Consider the following 22,070-nt stretch of genomic DNA (forward strand, 5'->3'; position numbering starts at 1 on the left):
GAAAAGCAACCAGCATAATCAAGGACCCCACACACCCTGGACATTCTCTCTTCCACCATCTTCCATCTGGAAAAAGATACAAAAGTCTGAGATCACGTACCAACCGAATCAAGAACAGCTTCTTCCCTGCTGCCATCAGACTTTTGAATGGACCTACCTCATATTACATTGATCTTTCTCTACAGCCTAGCTATGACTGTAACACTACATTCTGCAACCTCTCCTTTTCTTCTCCCCTACTCTATGAACAGTATGCTTTGTCTATATAGCGCGCAAGAAACAATACTTTTTACATCTGACAATAAATAAAATCAAAGTTACCACCCTTTTACTACTTATATACCGATAAAAGACTTTGGAATTATCTTTAATGTTAGCTGCCTGCCTCTTCTCATACTCTCTCGTATCTTTGCAATTCCATCTCTCCCGCTCTCTTGCCCCTGCAGGGAAGAGTAATCTGTGGCTGGTAGTGTACCAGTGATGGTGTATCCTTTACAGGCCCAGCTTGGTCCTTCTCCAGTGTCTTCTCTTGGACTTGTACTGATCTTGTTGCCGGTTTTCATGCGGATCCACTGTGGAATCGGCCGATTCTGCTTCATCTTCTTAGCGAGGAATCACTTCATCCTGAAGGTTTTGTGGGATGGCATGGCCGCACGTCCACTCCGGAGAGGAGGGATTCGTTCCTCCGGTGGGGAGGAGGGATCGCCCGCAGAGTGGCGGCTTCACAGGGATCCGGTCTGCTTCTCAGGGATCTGACTTGCATGTTTTCAAGACATGTTAACTCTTATTAGGAATATTTGAGATAATTAATGACTTTTTCCAGTTAAAGATCATTTGCATATCTTACACTGCTAATGATCATGCCATATAAATTGTAAGTGTATAACATGTATCTAATTTAAATCCTCTTGTTTGTGTCTTTAGACAAAAGTATATGGTACACCTATATCAACTTGGGTTGATGAAACGTTTTTGTCCTCGGGCAATTACTTCCTCCTCCATATTGGGTCATAATCTATGTATTGATCAGGAGTTTATGGGCATATCAAGCGTCCAGACCTTAGGACAAAATGCAGATCCCAGTCCTGGCTTGGACCACGGCAGCAATGTTACTGGCGGCAGCCAATTAAGAGGTCATTGCTGGGACCACCATCCCATTAAGGAGGCAGCCTGCTTCTTTACGCTGCTGCCTCAACCTTTATGATTTTATTCATAAATATTAATAACATTCAAGACTGGAATAACATTCAGCAAATGAAGATCAGAGGTAGTTTTGAAAACTTGATTGCCAATGTCCAAATTCATCCAAAGGAGCCAAATTTGAAAAGTACCTGATGCATTTTAAAATAACCTTTATGGACTATTCTTATCTGAAGTATGACTCAAAAATGATTTTGCTTTTCTCAGAAATTCAGTGATTTATGAATTCATGTTTGAATCAATGTTTGATCAATATGCATCAATTTATTCTGATTTCAATCTTTCCAGTCCAGCCCATCTTGTTTTTTGCTTTCTTCTTGTTTAAATAACATTTTGATCAGTAATTTATGAGGATATGCTCTCACTCTGCTATATTACCAGCATATCTTTCAGACTGGGAGGAAACTGGAGCACCCGGAGGAAACCCATGCAGACACAGAGAGAACATGCAAACTCCACACAGTGATCCAAGCTGAGAATCGAACCCTGGTCTCTGGCGCTGTGAGGCAGCAGTGCTAACCACTGTGCCGCCCAGATTATGATACATATTATTGGTTTATTTCATGATGGATTCCCTCATTGGGGAATGGGATTTTGTGTTGTCAGGATGGTTGGGTAGAATTTGTTTCCTTCAAAAGCTTTTGAAGGTACAAATATCTCTCCACCACTTTGAAGATAACTTATTTGATCTTATTTTTGTTATTTGCTTCTTTGTATCAAATAGTAGGTAAGGAATATTAACACTCATCCTTATTCATCTTATTCTTTCCAGATCCTCCAGAAAAACTACTATCGTGTGAGACGCTGCATCATGGTACTGGTTAATACCGGTCGCTACATTAACAGCTGCTTTGAATGGGAATCACCACAGAGGAGCCTCACTGCTTTCTTGGTATGTACAATCCATAGGCAAGATCAACAGAGCCATGTTGATGGATTGTAAGTGCGGTGAATGAAATGCACAGTCATACCCGCTGATTAAAACAATGTCTGATTTGTACAGAAAAGGTTTTAACAATGCTTGCAATTAAATTCAGTGAAGTAACATATTTATGTCAGGCTTACCTAGGAACAGTATGACATCATAGTAAGTATATTAAGAAATAACCTTCACTGAGTGGGGCAATAAATTTGTTTACATAAGGGTAAGGATCATAGATGTTAATTGAAGGTGAAGACAGGGAATACTTTCAGTACAAAATGCTTTTGGTACAATCTCTTACCCAGCTGGTGATATCTTGAATTCAAATGTAATTTTCAATTGCTTGATAGTAGTTCTGTCTTGATTTTAATTGGGCCTGTTTGCTATGTGTAAGCCCTGTTATGGCCAATATATGTAGATGTAACTGAGAGGTTGAAATGCCACCAACTCTAAGAACTGTCACGTTAATTCCATAAATTTTCTCCACCACCTAGCCAAGCCCAGCTAGATCTAGTTCTTGGCCAGTGTCGGAAATAGGGATTTCAAGACAGGAAGCCATGGCGACCACCATGGAATGGGTGGAGCTCTGGACAAGGTTGAGCCAAGGGTGGGGTGGGGGGGGGGGGGGGGGGGGGTGTCTGGAGTCAAGAAATTCCAATGCTTCCTTGTGAGACACTTGACTTGCCTGTCTGTATCTCCACTGATCCACTGTCCAATCCCTGGGAGGTTTGGCCTGATGCGGTAACCACAACTGCTCTTCTGAGTAGGCCTCTGTCTAAAGTTACTGATTGGGTCCTTATGACATCCTCAGAACTTAGCCTGCATATTTAGAGATGGACCCCAATATCTTACTGCAGATATACTGCTCACCTGCTCCAAGGAACTGGTTGACATTGGGACAAGGTGGGAAGACAGTGAATTAGAGGCTAATTCACTGCTCTCATTTTAACTAGCTCCCACCAGATGGTGGGGGTGGTGATTAGTATTTCTCAACTTACATCAACTCCTAAATAGGAAACTAACAGGTACCACCTAGGGAATCAGAGCCAACCCACTACACGCAGCTTTACTTGCCCTAGTCTATCTAACCGCAGAGTACAATACTGCTGCTCAACTTGGCTCAGCAGCCACCACACAGACATGATAGATATTGTCATGACTACGGATCATAACCCTAAGTTATTTATGGACATACTGAACTTTTAAGTAAGACGCATCTTTTAGAAAAGAACATACACTTATATACAAAAGAATAAGAACGAACTTGCACTCAGAACCTGCATGGATCAGTTGGTGGGGATATTCACAGACATCTTCAACCTCTCTTTACAACAATCTGAGGTCCCTATCTGCTTCAAGAAGATGATCATCATCCCGGTACCTAAGAAAAACTAAGCAGCGTGCCTGAATGACTATCGGCTGGTGGCTCTGACATCCATCATTATGAAGTACTTCGAAAGGTTAGTCATGACACGAATCAATTCCAGCCTCCTGGACTACCTGGATCCACTACAGTTTGCTTACCGCTGCAACAGGTCCACAGCAGGCACCATTTCCCTGGCCCTGCACTCAAGCCTGGAACACCTAGATAACAAGGACACCTATTTATTGACTATAGCTCAGCCTTCAACACTATTATTCCCACGAAACTCATCTCCAAACTCCACGGCCTGGGCCTCGGCACCTCCCTCTGCAACTGGATCCTGAACTTCCTAACTCACAGAGCACAATCAATAAGGATAGGCAACAACACCTCCTCCACGATCATCCTCAACACCACTATCCCACAAGGCTGTGTTCTCAGCCCCCTACTATGCTCCTTATACACCTATGACTGTGCATCCAAATTCTCCTCCAATTCAATTTTCAAGTTTGCTGACGACACCACCGTAGTGGGTCGGATCTCAAACAATGACGAGACAGAGTACAGGAATGAGATAGAGAATCTGGTGAACTGGTGCAGCAACAATAATCTCTCCTTCAATGTCAACAAAACGAAGGAGATTGTCATCGACTTCAGGACGCGTAAAGGAGAACATACCCCTATCTACATCAATGGGGACAAAGTAGAAAGGGTCGAGAGCGTCAAGTTTTCAGGTGTCCAGGTCACCAGCAACCTGTCCTGGTCCCCCCATGCCGACACTATAGTTAAGAAAGCCCACTAACGCCTCTACTTTCTCAGAAGACTAAGAAAATTTGGCATGTCAGCTGCGACTCTCACCAACTTTTACAGATGCACCATAGAAAGCATTCTTTCTGGTTGTATCACAGCTTGGTATGGCTCCTGCTCTTCCCAAGACCGCAAGGAACTACAAAAGGTCGTGAATGTAGCCCAATCCATCACGCAAACAAGCCTTCCATCCATTGACTTCCCGCTGCCTCGGCAAAGCAGCCAGCATAATTAAGGACCCCACGCACCACGGACATTTTCTCTTCCTCCTTCGGGAAAAAGATACAAAATTCTGAGGTCACGTACCAACCGACTCAAGAACAGTTTCTGCCCTGTTGCTGTTTGACTTTTCAATGGACTTACCTTGCATTAAGTTGATATTTCTCTACACCCTAGCTATGACTGTAACACTACCTTCTGCACGTTCTCATTTCCTTCTCTGTGAACGGTATGTTTTGCCTGTGTACTGCACAAGAAACAATACTTTTCACTGTATGTTAATACATGTGACAATAATAAATCAAATCAAATACAAGCAAAAACTGCCTTAGACTGTAAAGTAACCATTTTGATCTGGATTACACTTAACCAATTTGTTCAGAGAGAATGGAATGTCACACCTTTTCCAGGCAGAGACACTTCAAAGAAAGTGATGCAATTCAAAAACTGAACTGTAATCTCTTGTAGAGATCATCTCCGAAACCATCTCCTGTGAGTTATATCCCAGACTGTGGACATCATGTGAGTTGAAAGAAAGCAGATCTGGGAGAGACATGTTTGTTTCTCTTCCAGGAACACACAAGAAAATGGGTTAAAACCCACAACAACCCTGGTCTCTGTGTGCAAATCTAACGTCCAAAGATGTGCGGGTTAGGTTGATTGGCCAGGTTAAAAATTGCCCCTTAGAGTCCTGGGATGCGTGGATTAGCGGGTAAATATGTGGGGGTAGGGCCTGGGTGGGATTGTGGTCGGTGCAGACTCGATGGGCCGAATGGCCTCCTTCTGCACTGTAGGGTTTCTATGTTTCTATGTTTCTATGTTCTAGTTCTACTGTGCTAGTGTGTGTTGTGAAGTTCACAACTGAAGAACATACAGTAGCCATCCTCCTCTCTGTCTTTCTCTCATTGCTGGAAGCAAGTCACAAGCGAGCAAAGCCACATTTAAAAAGGAAACAGGATAACTTCTGTCAACTAACCTGCAGAACCAAGAATTAGCAAACCAACTAATCAACTGCTAAATGCAGAGCTACCTGAATCACCCAACTTAACCATCACAACATTCCACCATCTACTCCTCACAGACAAGCCAAAGACTGATTTGTACATTTTTTCCAACATTGATATTTGGACTCACTACTGATTTTTAATCTGTGTGAATGTATGTTGCATTCTATTATTTTCTTATCGCATTTTAGTAACTAATAAACTCACTCTTTCTTTAACTCAAGAAAGCCTAGTTAAATTGGCTCTTTTTAAAACATAAATACGTTTAGAATGGGAAAAGATATCCATGAGGGAAGAGAATCCTTCTTAAATTGACCTTGTTGCGACCAACTGAGTGGGTTGAATAAAGAAGGGGAACCAGTTCATCCCTCCTCATCCAGGAAGAAAACAATTTGTGGGTATCCGTCCAGAATCAAAACAAATTGGGGGGGTCCTTGCCAGGGGACCAGTCATAACAATATCCATCCCTGCAAAGTCATACGGATTATTTCTGAGACCAATCCAGCTCAAGTAGAAGGCAAAATACTGCGGATGCTGGAGCCTGAAACAAAAACAGAAAATGCTGGAAAATCTCAGCAGGTCTGATAGCATCTGTGGAAAGAGAATAGAGTACGAAGTCTCACAACACCAGGTTAAAGTTCACCAGGTTTATTTATTTCAGGACTTTAACCTGGTGTTGTGAGACTTCTTATTGTGCTTACCCCAGTCCAACGCCGGCATCTCCATATCGAGAGAGAATAGAGCCAACATTTAGAGTCAGGATGACCCTTCAGCTCAAATTGCTTCCTATGCTAGCACATACTGAACCTCCTGAGGTCCACAGGGAAATCATCCTCCTCAAAAGAACCACTGGCTAACAGCTAATGAAGCATTGCCATTTAAAAAGGACATCAAAAAATTCCCCACACTTGTCTGAAATCCTATAGCTCCTACCGGAACAGATTACACACCCTACAAACTATCAATAATCTCTTCTTACTGCACCTCCTGTTTGACTGGAAAATCGTCAACCGTAACCTGCTAACTGATCCAAGTGGTAAAATCTCACGTTTCAGTCTTCCACAGAAAGCCTGGGCAACCTTCAACCACTTGGGGGAAGATTTGGCCACTTGCTCCATAAGTGGAACATGAAGAACATCTCAAATTATGACTGTGGCCATCCAAGACAGACCACCACCCATATACTAAATTGATTTGATTTGATTTATTATTGTCACATGTATTAGCATACAGTGAAAAGTATTGTTTCTTGCACGCCATACAGACAAAGCATACCATTCATAGAGAAGGAAATGAGAGAGTGAAGAAGGTAGTGTTACAGTCATAGCTAGGGTGTAAAGAAAGATCAACTTAATGCAAGGTAGGTCCATTCAAAAGTCTGACGGCAGCAGGGAAGAAGCTGTTCTTGATTCGGTTGGTACGTGACCTTAGACTTTTGTATCTGTTTCCCGACGGACGAAGGTATCACAACCATTCACAACCACATTACCTGAAGTTATTGATTGGGCTGTTAACCTCAAGATCAACCTTTAACTGCTTCCCAGCCCATACAAATAAAAAGGTACGCCCATATTATCTGAAGTGCATTAAATGGGTACAAACGCAATATAAACAAAGTATCAGTGATTTATTAGCAGTACCTGAAATCTGAGACTGATTCTTTTCACCAGTCTTGTTGTATTCTTATGTCTTTACATAGAACATATAATTGTATTTCTCAAGACGTATAAATGAAGACATACTTGTAATTTTGTATCACTTGTCATGTTGAGCTTCACACAATGAAGTTGATTCAAAATCACTTTCATGCATATTTTCTTCATAGCTTGATGTCACAAGTTGAAAGTTTACTGAAAAGTTCTATTTACAGAAATAATCGCAGTTCAAAGGTTTACCCATTCATTATTTATCCTACTTCATACTGTGTCATTAATATAACAAGGGTCCAGCTAAATCCCCTCGTGTCATGTTTATTGAAGCTGTTCCGCTGTACAGCGCTCCAGGTACCCACAGGAAGTGTGTCACAGTCCAGCAGGTAAGGGAGGATAAAACCTGTGTCTGTTGCAAAAGTTGAATAACTGTAGCAGCAGAAAGAATCCACTCCTACTTCTGATTATATTTGTAGGTTTGTGACAGTTTGCGTGGTCCCCAAACATGATTCTATGTTTCTGCAATGAAGGTTATTTTGAAAGGATGGATTATGAAATCCAAACAAACACAGGTCTGAGGCAGCACATTTTAGCAGATCGGTCATGCTTTTTAGCTGGTAACAACGCTTTTAATCTTCATTATTCTCATATAGGCAGCCAAGCATTAATCAAACACATTAACAAAAGCAATAGTCCAAAATTCAGCAGTAGCCTTTGTTTTGGCACAAAACATATTGACAGGAACGGAATGCACATTCATCCAAATAATTCAGAGTTATAATAGTGTGACAACTGCACACATGTAAGCAATGTTTGCTTCTGCATTTTCAAAAAGGACAACTTGACTGTAGTGAGGTGCAATTGTAAAGTTACATAGGAGTTATTCTACAGTAAATTAATTGCTGGTGTTTCTTTTGTAGCTTTAACAGACAGAACAACAGAGAAAGATGGTGTGGTGGGTGGTAAATATTAACCCACCTCACCTGGTAGGAATTGATAAGGGGGTCTTTAAAATGAAGCCGGTTTTCTTACTGACCCATTCCTGTTGGATCCCAATTGCCATGGGTTGTAACTACTCACTGAAATTAGGTGGTGGAAGCAAGTGTCGAAAGCAGGCAAGAATCTTTGGAATTAATGCAAATCAGGTTCATTTTAAGTTAAAATTTCCACCTCAAGATAATTTAACCCTGGGAGTTTACAAAGGAGGTTCAAGTCATTTTTGATGATCTGGATGAAATAAATTATCTGATGTGTTCCCATACCTTGTAGAACTGGAACCAGTTGATAAACCAGCCAAATTTAATGCACAATGCTGCATTCATACCCAAGGTATGCAATGCTCCACAAAACACACTGGCACCACTGAGCAGTAAAAAAAAAATGCAGCATTCTTTTCACAATTCTCAGAGAAAAAAATTACATTTGTGTGCCACTGGCACTTGCACTGCCATCTGAATAGATAGGCTAGACACATTTAAAAAAACTGGGAAGGCTTGGCCAGAATGCTTTCTATTCCTTAATGATCAAACACCACCTTTTTCCCCTCACCTTGTCTGCCCCACTAAAAGCCAAACTGTTCATACATACATTAACGACCTTCACCTTGTCTGCCAAAGTCCGAATAACCCATGGTGCCAAAGCTTAATTCCAGATGTTAAGGATGCAAGAGGAATGCTGGAGCACAGCAACATCTGCCTACCTTGAGGATGTTGTGACATTTAATAAGAACTGTAAGTCTCCAGAATAGGCTAATCAGCAGATATTCTGCCTCTTCAACTATCCATCACCTTAAATGTCTGGTAAATAGAAGAGCTGTAAACTTTTTAAGCAGAAGTTCACACGCAAAAGTCAATACATCATTTTAAAGGATCAACTTTTAACCTTTTTTTATGGGATTGCAGGTAATTTGCTGCGCCAGCATTTTTTTGTCTGCATTAAATGAGACTTTGCAGGTTGTATTCTCATCAGTGTGACACTATTCAGCATTTACATTTGATATTTTATACAGTTAATTTCTGTTCTGAAGGCCCCCTGGGATTTGAACTGTAGTGCCACACGAGAGAGGCAGAGTATTGATCAGCTAACATTTCCCTTACATTTTTTGTATGCCATGAAATTAATGAGACTTCAAGACAAAAATGTCAAAGTATGCCAGTAAAGCAATGATGATTAGTTTTACATTTACAATCTCCGGTCTGTTCAAATTAATAAATTGTGGATTATTGAAAAAGCCTTCCTTCTGCTAACTGAGCACATATATGAGTAGCACTGCCACATGGGGGAAGTATACTTATTCAAGGTTTGGGGTAATCTTTAAATTTGCTTTGTTTGTTAACTCTTTAAGTTCACATGATGGCATTTTTGTGATTATCTCCCACCTTACAGGAAAATAAATAATAGAAGTAATAAAATAGCTTTGCAGTCTTTTGGGAGGAGAAAGGAAGTGTGAAAGGATAGTATGCTGACTTCTGAACTTAAGGAAATGTTTTTTTCTTCGATTGCTAGTGAGCGTACAAGTTACTCAACAATTGATCACTGCCTTGTGCTGAGTTCCTAATTCCTTTAGAAAGATGTGTATTTTATTTGGTGTCGGCTACTTATAAAGGTAGTAAAACACAGTGATGGACAGAAGTCAGTTTTATATGGCAGTATGACTGGACAGCAACCATTTAGTCAATGCTGATCAGCCTTCGAATGATATACTGGTTGATTTTTGGCTCTGTTCTGATGGGGCAGTTTTTGGTGGGCAGCGAGGCTCTCTGCAGGCTTCATTACTAAACCCGATATCTCCATTAACTTAATGCTCAAGATGCATTCCATGGAACTGTCCCACATAAACCTTCACCCATCTGCCTCTTCCATAAGCTGTAGCAATATTTTTACATCTTTATCTCAGATTTCAAAGATTCTGAATTTCTTCTCACATTAGCTTTCTAATTGTTTGAACTTGCCCACGCTTTTTAATGACTTGTAGAATTAATTTATGTGTATCAGCATTTTTGGGGGTATATTCCTGAGTGGGGTATATTTCTACTGGGTTCCGACCTTGTAGTGGCTGCTCTCATGCTTCCATTACTGTTTTCAGATCCCAGGTATATGTACACTCACTGATGTTGCTAGATGGTCCATTGACTACATTGCCATATGGAGAAACCTTGTTCCCCAAATATATCAAGGTTAATTAAAATGAATTAATCAATAGCTTTACTTGTTGTCGGTTTCACCTGCTACTGGGAGAAATACTTTGGAGCTTGAAGAAACTTTGAGAAATAATTGTTAGAGTTACAAAAAAGTTTCAGAGTGTTCATTTTACTTTTACTTTTTAAGCTGTTGGGAGTTGTCCTTTCTCAGTCTGAGGAGACCACGGGAAAATATTTTCAGCCCCACAGAGTAACAGCTTCTGGTTTGCAGTAATGGATTTCCAATGATCTTGTCATAGAGTTATTAGCTGGAATCTTGCGGCCGTTCACGCCGGTGGGATCCTCTGGTCCCGCTGCAGTGATGTGGAGATGCTGGCGTTGGACTGGGGTAAACACAGTAAGAAGTCTCACAACACCAGGTTAAAGTCCAACAGGTTTATTTGGTAGCAAAGGCCACTAGCTTTCAGAGTGCTGCTCCTTTGTCAGGTAAGTGGGAGTTCTGTTCACAAACAGGGCATATAAAGACACAAACTCAATTTACAAAATAATGGTTGGAATGCGAGTCTTTACAGGTAATCAAGTCTTAAAGGTACAGACAATGTGAGTGGAGAGAGCGTTAAGCACAGGTTAAAGAGATGTGTATTGTCTCCAGCCGGGACAGTTAGTGAGATTTTCCAAGCCCAGGCAAGTCATGGGGGTTACAGATAGTGTGACATGAACCCAAGATCCCGGTTGAGGCCATCCTCATGTGTGTGGAACTTGGCTATCAGTCTCTGCTCAGCGACTCTGTGTTGTCGTGTGTCGTGAAGGCTGCCTTGGAGAACGCTTACCTGAAGATCAGAGGCCGAATGCCCGTGACCGCTGAAGTGTTTCCCAACAGGACGAGAACACTTTTGCCTGGTGATTGTTAAGCAGTGTTCATTCATCTGTTGTCGTAGCGTCTGCATGGTCTCCCCAATGTACCATGCCTTGGGACATCCTTTCCTGCAGCGTATCAGGTAGACAACGTTGGCCGAGTTGCAAGAATATGTACTGTGTACCTGGTGGATGGTGTTCTCACGTGAGATGATGGCATCCGTGCCGATGATCCGGCACGTCTTGCAGAAGTTGCTGTGGCAGGGTTGTGTGGTGTTGTGGTCACTGTTCTCCTGAAGGCTGGGTAGTTTGCTGCGGACTATAGTCTGTTTGAAGTTGTGCAGTTGTTTGAAGGCAAGAAGTGGGGGTGTGGGGATGGCCTTGGCGAGATGTTCGTCTTCATCAATGACATGTTGAAGGCTCCGGAGAAGATGTCGTAGCTTCTCCGCTCCGGGGAAGTACTGGACGACGAAGGGTACTCTGTCCACTGTGTCCCGTGTTTGGCTTCTGAGGAGGTCAGTGCAGTTTTTTGCTATGGCGCATCGGAACTGTCGATTGATGAGTCGAGCGCCATATCCTGTTCTTATGAGGACATCTTTCAGCGTCTGGAGGTGTCTGTTGCTATCCTCCTCATTTGAGCAGATCCTTTGTACACGGAGGGCTTGTCCGTAAGGGATGGCTTCTTTAACGTGTTTAGGGTGGAAGCTAGAGAAGTGGAGCAACGTGAGGTTATCCGTGGGCTTGTGGTACAGTGAAGTGCTGAGGTGACCATCCTTGATAGAGATGTGTGTGTCCAAGAATGCAACCGATTCCGGAGAGTAGTCCATGGTGAGTCTGATGGTAGGATGGAACTTGTTGATGTCATCATATAGTTGTTTCAGTGATTGTTCACCATGAGTCCAAAGGAAGAAAATGTCATCGATGTATCTAGTGTATAGCATCGGTTGAAGGTCCTGTGCAGTGAAGAGGTCTTGTTCGAACCTGTGCATGAAGATGTTGGCATGATGAGGTGTGAATTTGGTCCCCATGGCTGTTCCGTCTGTCTGGATGAAGAACTGGCTGTTGAAGGTGAAGACATTGTGGTCCAGGATGAAGCCGATGAGTTGTAAAACTACTCTCTGGAATAGGTTGCATTCTTGGACACACGGGTCTCCATCAAGGACGGTTACCTTAGCATTTCACTGTTCAGCAAGCCTACGGATAACCTCACGATGCTCCACTTCTCCAGCTTCCACCCTAAACACGTTAAAGAAGCCATCCCCTACGGACAAGCCCTCCGTATACACAGGATCTGCGCAGATGAGGAGGATCGCAACAGACACCTCCAGATGCTGAAAGATGCCCTCATAAGAACAGGATATGGCGCTCTACTCATCGATCGACAGTTCCGACGCGCCACAGCGAAATACCGCACCGACCTCCTCAGAAGACAAACACAGGACACGGTGGACAGAGTACCCTTCGTCGTCCAGTACTTCCCTGGAGCGAAGAAGCTACGACATCTTCTCCGGAGCCTTCAACATGTCATTGATGAAGACGAACATTTCGCCAAGGCAATCCCCACACCCCCACTTCTTGCCTTTAAACAACCGCACAACCGCAAACAGACCATTGTCCGCAGCAAACTACCCAGCCTTCAGGAGAACAGTGACCACGACACCACACAACCCTGCCACAGCAACCTCTGCAAGACATACTGGATCATTGACACGGATGCCATCATCTCACGTGAGAACACCATCCACCAGGTACACGGTACATACTCTTGCAACTTGGTCAACGTTGTCTACCTGATATGCTGCAGGAAAGGATGTCCCGAGGCATGGTACATTGGGGAGACCATGCAGACGCTACAACAACGGATGAATGAACACCGCTCGTCAATCACCAGGCAAAAGTGTTCTCTTTCTGTTGGGGAACACTTCAGCGGTCACGGGTATTTGGCCTCTGATCTTCGGGTAAGCGTTCTCCAAGGCGACATTCACGACACATGACAACGCAGAGTCGCTGAGCACAGACTGATAGCCAAGTTCCGCACACATGAGGACGGCCTCAACCGGGATCTGGGTTCATGTCACACTATCTGTAACCCCCATGACTTGCCTGGGCTTGGAAAATCTCACTAACTGTCCCGGCTGGAGACAATGCACATCTCTTTAACCCGCTGCAGTGAGCAGAGATTTGGCTGAGAGCCAAATTTTCCATCCTTGCAACGTCTTCGGCCACAACTTCCTATGAGTCCACTTCAACCAACCTCTGAGGGCCACTCATTGTCCAAGATTGCATACCTCCTTCTTCACTTGCGGCGTCTCATTTCCTCCAAAGAATATTTGGAAATTGCATTTTAAAAATTGTTCATGACATTTCAGCTTCTACTTTCATCCAACATACATGTCCCAATGTTTACTTCATTTTCAGTATAATGATTAAAATGTCAATAATAATCCCTGCTGTTTACATCCTGTTGTGGTGTCTGTGACAATTCTTCAGTCTGATTGATTACTGAGCCTGCCTGCTACCTGCACTGCTGCTGGACACCATAGATGGTGCCGAATTCAAAGCACTGACGACAGCTCATCCTGATTCAAAACGTTGGGTGGAATTTTACGAAAATGATTCTAAGTGTCCAGCTAGCGTGAAAATGGAAGAGTTGTAGATCCGTTTTTTGGGTGAGTTTTCACACCCAACCTTGTGCACATAGTGCATGGAAAAATAGTCCAGACCATTTCGAGCTGCTACAGGCATTCACCAGCTAGCCTGCAGGGGACACATGCGCAATAGCAGGGGAGAGGTCTGACAGATAGAGAGGGAGCTGTCAGCCTGAGCAGCCTGAACAAACACACCCCCCCCCGCCCCCGCAATTGCAGGGGCCCACAGCCAATTGTGAGCCCCACACTACCCGAAATGCAGTCTGTGCTGCCCCCGCCATCGTCCAGACCGATTGCGCCCCCCCTCGCAACGATCATGATGCAGAGCGGGCCCTTCCTCCCCCTGCCTCCCCGTAATCCAATCGCCTGCAGAGTGGCAGCAGATCCCCCTCCCCACCCAATCCGATCGCAGAACGTGCAGCGGCTCCCCTCCCTTCCCAATCGGGCCGCCCCTTCAGACCTCACCTATGGCCTCTTGAACCCAGTCAACATCCCAGTCCCCAGATATAACTGGGCTCTTTGGTGTGGTGGGATTGCCTGTAGTCCCAGCAGTGGCCACCTTTCCTGGCTGGCAGCTCTCTAAGGTGGCTCTTACTCCTCAGCAAGGGCAGAAAGTCTCGCCCGAAAGCAATTAACACTGTTCCCAGCATTAAGTTGCTGCAGTTCAACTGCTGGGCTGTGGACAGGCTCCCCTGCCAACATTTTGGCCAGAAGTTAGGGGGCGTAAGGGGGGGGTGCACAGGGGCTGAAGTGCCCCATAAAATCCAGCTCCAGGATATGTTGAGTACTTTTTTTTTACATCAGGACATTTACAATGCAATTCAAGCCTTTCATACACGTTGATTCCATGATATATCTCACTCAAAGATTGTGGCTGAGAAGAGACAATCTGTGACCGAAGCACAGCATTATCTCGATTCCTAATGTATAGATTCTTTTACTTTTAAACTTTGTGTATTTCCCTTTGGGAGAACAGGAGCTGTTAAACCACACAGTGCCTCAGGCAGAAAGCAGTTAAGTCTACTCTAGAGCTTCGTTAGGGAAGAAATACCAAAGGCAAAATTTATTTCAGGTTTTGCTTTTCTATTTCTATAAAATATTAATGATGAAATCTTTTGGAAACTAAAAAGACATTTCTCTTGTTCTGATGTTAACCTTTACCCTACTGCTTATAATATATATACGCATGATATGTTTTGACATCGTTTGCACCATAATCTGCACTCCCTCATCGTTAAAACCATTGTTAAGCATTATTATAAATCCTGAGTTAATTCCAAATTTCAGAAAATTTCCAGATGCATTGGGGCATCCTGTTTGAATCTAACTGCTTTGGCATGGTAAAATTAATGAGTAGATTAGTAAATAGCTAATAATTATGCAATTTGCAGGCTACAGTTTGGAAAATGTAGCCAACAAAAATCACATTATTCTAACAAAATGTTTTGTTTAGCAATCTTAGTGGCTGCAAGTTTCTAATTGGACAGAGAACGGTCCAATTATACATTTCTAAATCACACTTTGAAATGTCATTGGAGGCACTTTATTCAGTAGATAAAAGAAATTAACCTGCTGGATATTTGTATATTATTGATTTTTGCCAATATAGTCTTGAACTTAGTTGCTGGTTGTTGGGTTATAGAAATATTATTTTGAGGTCTAAATGTTGATAAACTGTGGGTTAAAAAAATTGGACATTTCCATAGGGATTGATGAACCAAACAGAAACACGCACATATAGCAACTCTCTGGAATGTTAAATTTAATTCTTTAAGGGGTTCAAGAGTCCTGTATTCACTCTGAGCCATGAAGATAGTGGGTGGGAGCATTTCATACGGGAAATCCGCGACTGTGAGTTTCCTGGATATCCTGCAGAAATTAACCACAGGATGATTTTATAGTAATTTTCAACAGGTTTCTCACCCATTCGATGTTGTTGGACATTGGAGTTGTGGGAGCCTGGGGGTGGAAGGATTGTCAGTCATTGGGGGGGCATTGCCAACATAGCAGGCGTGAATGTTAGGCTAAATCACAAGGGGTGTGATGCTACTGACTGTTCATGGCACATTCCCGCTACAGCGATGTTGGAGAATTTGGTGTCCAGCCAGATCTCCATTCACTGCAGTGGGATGAGAAAATCCCACCGGCGTGAACGGCCGCAGCATTCCAGCCATCATTAAAATAAAATATAAAACATACAAAAATGCAAAAGCTAACACAAATCCTTGCAACTGGGAGAGAGACAAAGAACAACTGAAGATTAAAAAATAGATGGTAAAAGTTAGCGTAAGAGTATGAAAGTGATATCAAATTTAAAATAAACAATTAAGAAAAACAGGACAATCAGGAGTAAGGTGGCCATCTTGAAAACTGATGACAGTGATATTGTCAAATAAGGAAATGGCAGACATATTGAATCATTACCTTGCATGCATATTTACAACATAGAAAGATAATAGCATGCCAGATATCCCAAGGAAACTAATACTGAATCATGGACAACATTTATTAAAATTAATGCAAGCAAAATAACAATTTATCGAAGAGGGACAAATCCCCAAGACCAGATGGTTTCCATCTCAGGGTTTGATAGGGAGTAGGTTATAACATTGCAAATGCCCTAATGATGATCTTCCAAAGTTCATCCAGTTTGGGAATCATTCCTTTGGATTGGAAAGTTGTGCACATTATCCACTATTTAAGAAAGTTAAAATAAGGAAATCATGAAATTTAGCCAAACATCTGTTTTAGAAAAATTATTAGAGTCAAGCATTAAGGATAGGATGAGTTAAAACCCCTCAAAAATTTCAGCTCATTAGAGAGAAAGAGAGACAGCATAGATTTGTAAAGGATATTCATGCCTGCAACCCTGAACAATCTTTTTGAAGATGTGACTAAAGTAGTAGATGAGGATTGTCTCTGGAAGGCATTTTGTAAAACTCTTCATTAGATACTAATGAAGGTACTAAAGTCCAAGTCCATGGAGTTGGAGGCAAATTGTTGACCTGGTCAATAAATGGGCTTAACGGCAGGAGGTAGAGAGTAGGCATAATGGTCAGGTTTTCTATTGTCAGGATGTGACTAGTCAAGTCCCACGTGGATTGGTTTTGGAGCCCCAACTAATCACTGAATTTATTAATGTGTTAGATGGTGGGATAGAAAGTCAGATACCAATGTTCACCAATGACACAAGGATAGACAGCATTATATAGCAGTGCAGGTGGAAGAATAAAATTACTAACAGATGTTAATAGATTAAGTCAACTGTGGCAAACAGATTTCAATATAGGCAAATGTGTGGTCATCCACTTTGGACCTGAAAAGGAAAGAACAGAATACTTTCTAAATGGTAGAAATGGTGGTGGTCCAAAGAGACTTATGGCTCCATGGATGTAGATGATTGAGATGGCATGAGCAAATATTGAAAATATGCAAACCAGCAAATGGGATGTTGGGGTTTTATGTCTAGAACATGAGGATAGAAGTTAAGCTACCACTACAAAGCTCTGGTTGGACTAGACTGTAAGCAGCGCTGCACACAGCACCTTAGGAAAGATACAGAAACCTATAAAATTCTAACAGAACTAGACAAGGTAGATGCAGGAAGGATGTCCCCGATGGTGGGGGAAGTTCAGACCAGGGATCATCGTCTAAGGATAAAGGGTAAACATTTTAGGACTGAGCTGAGGAAATATTTCTTCACCCAGAGAGAAGTAAGCCGATGGAATTTGATACCACAGAAAGCTGATGAGGCCAAAATATTTTATATTTTCAAGAAGGAGTTAGGTATTGCTCTTGGAGCGAAAGGGATCAAAGGATATGGGGGAAGGCAGGATCAGGCTATTCATAGAATCATAAATGCCTACAGTAGAGAAGGAGGCCATTCAGCCCATCGAGTCTGTACCGACCACCATTCCATATTGTGGTCGGTACAGACTCGATTTCCCAAAACCCTCATTTATCCGGCTAATCCCCCTGACACAATTTAGCATGGCCAATCAACCTAACCTGCACATCTTTGGACTGTGGGAGGAAACCGGAACACCCAGAGGAAACCCACGCAGACACGGGGAGAAAGTGCAAACTCCACACAGACAGTGACCTGAGGCAGGAATTGAACCTGAATCCTATTGAGTTGGATGATCAACCATGATCATACTGAATGGCGGAGCAGGCTTGAAGTACTGAATGGCCAACTCCTCCTCCAATGTTCCATGTTTCTATATATTGACCTTGGAGAGTGTGCAGCCTAAATTTACCAAAAAGATACCTGAACTGCAATTAGAGTTGCATTCCCTGGAAATTATAAGGTAAAAGGGTGGTTTGATTGAAGATTTCAAGAAATGAAAGGGAACCGATAGGGTAGATCTTGAGAAACTATTTCTGCTGGTTGGGGAGTCTGGGACTAAGCAGTATAATCTAAAGATGAGAGTCAAAGCTTTCAGGAGTGTTTTTTGGAAACATTTCTACATGCAAAGTTTTGTAACTCGCTTTTGTAAATGGCTTTTGATAATCAGTTGTTAATTTTAAATGTGAGTTATAGTGTTTTTGTCAACCAAAGGCATGAAGAAATTTTGAACAAAGGTTATAATGTTAGATCATGGAGCAGCCACGATGTCATTAAACAGGAACTGCTCAAGAGGCAAAAACGGTATAGTCCAGTTCCTATGTTCCAATGGGTGGAAATCAGACATCAGGCAGTCAAGAATTACAGAAGGGTTAAACATTGCAGTGGTGGGAATCATACATTACAAGGTAGTCAGACACTGTGGGGCTGGGTATCAGACATGAGGGGCCAAACAATGCAAGGATCAGACACTGCAGGAGTGGGAATGGAAATCAGAGGGTTGGATTTTGTGGGGATCAGACATTATGAGGGTGGGGATGAATTGGACATTGCAGGGGTCCAATCACAAGCTTATTGGAAGAGGAGAAAATGCTTCTGTACTTCTAATACACAAGCAAAACACTAATTGTATAAATTGTACTCCATGATTCTGGCCCTTCTCGTCTCCTTTTGTTTCCCAAGACATACGAATTGCAACCTCCTTGAGGTTAAAAATAAAAAAGCACTCTTAAAATGGAGGCACACAGCCTCCTGAAAGGATGTTAGTGACTGCCATGCCCACCCCACGCACCCATCCCCCAAACCACCAACATGTCTCTATTCCAACTGAAAGTAGCAGGATCGGGTCAACTTTCAGGTTTTTAAAATTTTTTACCTTCTCAAATGCCCCCAATCCTTCCACCCTGGTGGGAGGGAGGGGGTGTGTGTGTGTGTGTGGGGGGGCGGGGGGGGGGGGAGGTGGTTGGAAAGCCTCCCAGGTCTCAGAAGGAAATGTGCTTGTTCCTCGTATTTAAAAAATTGAAGGCAAAAAAATGCTGATGCAAAGGGCAAGTATAACATCCCTGATAATACTGCGTACTGTAATGTTATTAAAATATTAGTGCTGGGAGATTTTAGGTCAATACCAAATTTGTACTTCAATCTAAAGATGTCATAATGTGACTTTTGGATAGTGGGATCTGAATTGATAATCAGTGTGTTACAGAATAACATTAATCCTGCATTTTCATTACAAATACAAGTTTATTTGCCTAAGGATAAAATGTTTCCGTAAGGTAATCCTGCATCCTCAATTGATATATCACATGCTTCAATTATGACAGGGTCTCATAATAGAGGCAAAAACAGATGATATCATGGGGTTTGTAGATCACAGTACATAAACTCTTCTGATTGCTCGGTGAAGGGAGTTGCTGTGTTCTTCCTGGCTGCTCTTGTGGGAATTACGATAAGATCATTTCTGACTGAGAGAGATATTTCAGTATCATTGCGTCCTTGCTTGAGTTCATGTGGGTGAGAAGAATATAATTTGCTGAATTATATTAGCTCCAGCTAGAAGCAGCATAATGCCGATGCACCTCTGGGATGGTCGACCAGGGCCCCACTAGAGTTTTTTACGCCCCAAACTCCCTGCACCAAACTTAATGGTGTTCTGTATTTTCTAATGACAGAGGAAAATATGCAGTCAGCTACGGTGCTATAAGGACCTACAGGGCAAGCTGTCTGGTGGAAAAGACTTTCAGTTTAGTCTGTGATGGAAAAAGCTGGCAAATGCCAATTGCTGAAAATGTTGTTTTCTGAAGTTACACAGAGGTCCAATCATATTATAAGCAATATATCATTTCATAGAGTCCCACAGTGCAGAAGGAGACCATTCGACCCATTGAGTCTGCACCAACCACAATCCCACCCAGGCCCTATCCCCATAACCCCATGCATTTACCCTAGCTAGTCCCCTTGGCACTAAGGGGAAATTTAACATGGCCAATCCACCTAACCCGCACATCTTTGGACTATGGGAGGAAACCCCAAGGAAACCCACACAGACACTGGAAGAACATGCAAACTCCACACAGACAGTCAAGCAAGCTGGAATGAAACCTGGGTCCCTGGTGCTGTGAGGCAGCAGCGCTAACCACTGTGCCACCGTGCTGCCCTTACAAATTCAAAATTGTAATTGAGAGCATTAGCTAATATCTGGGTAAGCTGTTTACAACAGGCCTATCATTAGAAAATATAAATTCAAAAATATTAAGGTTAAAATGTAGGACTGACTGATGGCATAATGAAGTATGGAGCAGTTAGGCTGAAAAATATGGGGGACAATTCTCCCATCCCGCTGTGCTAGTGTTGGCCGATGCGCGGGATTCCCGCGAGTGTTCGCGCAGCAATTGTGCCTTCCAGGCCCAGATTTCTGGTGGCAACTAGAAGTCAGCTGGGTGGTGGGGCCGATATGCAAATTCTATTTTAAATTCAATTTAAATGGATTTAGCAGACCTGGGACTTCATTCACTGGGCCCGCTGGCATCTCCCATCCCCCCAGTACAATTTTAAACCGGCGGCATTCAGACTAGCCCCCCACTTTCAGGGAACTAGCAGGACGACCTCGCTGCAGTGAAGAGGAGGCAATCGGAGCCCCACCAGGGCTCAGGCGGCAAAGGGGGTGGTGGCCCCTGGCAGTGCAGGCCTGTGCCCCCCGGCACTACCCCAAGGGGCAAAGTGCCCATGCCCAGGCTGCACCTTGGCACTGCCCACTGGAAATAGGGCAGTGCCAAGGGGGCGGGACCTAGGGGGTGATCCATGGAGGTGAGGGGTCCTGCTGCCACCGGGGATCGGTTAGGGCTGGAGGGAGGCCAGCGATGGGGCGGCCAGGAGGGGTATGCTGGGGGGAGGGTGCTGGGGTGTGCCTCCTTGGGGGGGTAGTCTGTCTGGGGGTGATGAGCAGGGATCATCACAGCTCTATGGGGGGACTGGAGATAGGGGTGCTCCAGGACCGGAGGGGATCAGGGGAGGCCCGGGAGTGGTCGTCAGGTCTGTGATCGGGCCGTGGGGAGAGTGGACTGCAGGGTGCCTGGGCTGGCCAATGATCAAGTGGCCAACAAACTGCAGGCTGACAGATCAGGGCCACTGCGCATGCGCAGAATTCCGGAACTGTCAGCCTCCGGTGTGAATAGCCCGCCGAGCTTTTAATGATATTCCTGATAGTGACCTCTGCATTGCATAGAATGTGGGAGATTCTAGTGTGAACTCCCACTGAAAAAACTAACGTGATTTCCCCCAGTTTTGACGAATTTGACATTTAGAACCTTTTTGGGAGAATCGCAACCATGTTCTTTACCCTGATTAAGGCCATGAAATTAGTCGAAGTTCGTCATTTATATAAACGACATAGATGACTATGTGAGGGGATGGGATTAGTAAGTATGCGGATGACACAAAGATTGGCCAGGTGGTTAACAGTGAGGTTGAGTGTCTTGGGCTCCAGGTAGATACAGATGGGATGGTCAAATGGGCAGTTAAGTGGGTGATGGAATTTTACCTTGAAAAGTGTGAAATTATACACTTCGGAAGGAGTAATTTGACAAGGAAGTTTCAATGAACGGCATGACAATAGGACGTTCTGGGGAACAAAGTGACCTAGGCATGTTTGTCCATAGATCTCTGAATGTGGAAGGGCATTAGTTAGTGGGGTGGTGAAAAAGGCATAGGGGATACTTGCCTTTCTCAATCAACGCATAGATTACAAAAGCAGGGAGGTCATGGTGTTGTTGTATAGAACTTTGGTGAGGCCGTAGCTGGAGTACTATGAGCAGTTCTGGTCACCACGTTATAGGAAGGATTTGATTGCACTGGAAGGGGTGCAGAGGAGATTCACCAGGATGTTGCCTGCGATGGAACATTTAAGTTATGAAGAGA

General features: G+C 43.3%; 1 protein-coding gene across 4 annotated transcripts in view; it reads left to right on the plus strand.

Moving 5' to 3' along the window:
- Positions 1-22,070, plus strand: part of mctp1a (multiple C2 domains, transmembrane 1a) — a 599,923-nt gene that overhangs the window by 421,336 nt on the left and 156,517 nt on the right. For all 4 annotated transcript variants that reach the window (XM_078214774.1, XM_078214777.1, XM_078214776.1 and 1 more), the window contains one exon: positions 1,973-2,092. In XM_078214774.1, coding sequence (XP_078070900.1) covers positions 1,973-2,092 — 120 coding nt within the window. The remainder of the gene's footprint in view (positions 1-1,972; positions 2,093-22,070) is intronic.

The sequence above is a fragment of the Mustelus asterias genome, chromosome 6, assembly GCF_964213995.1.
Source record: "Mustelus asterias chromosome 6, sMusAst1.hap1.1, whole genome shotgun sequence".
Lineage (NCBI taxonomy): Eukaryota > Metazoa > Chordata > Chondrichthyes > Carcharhiniformes > Triakidae > Mustelus > Mustelus asterias.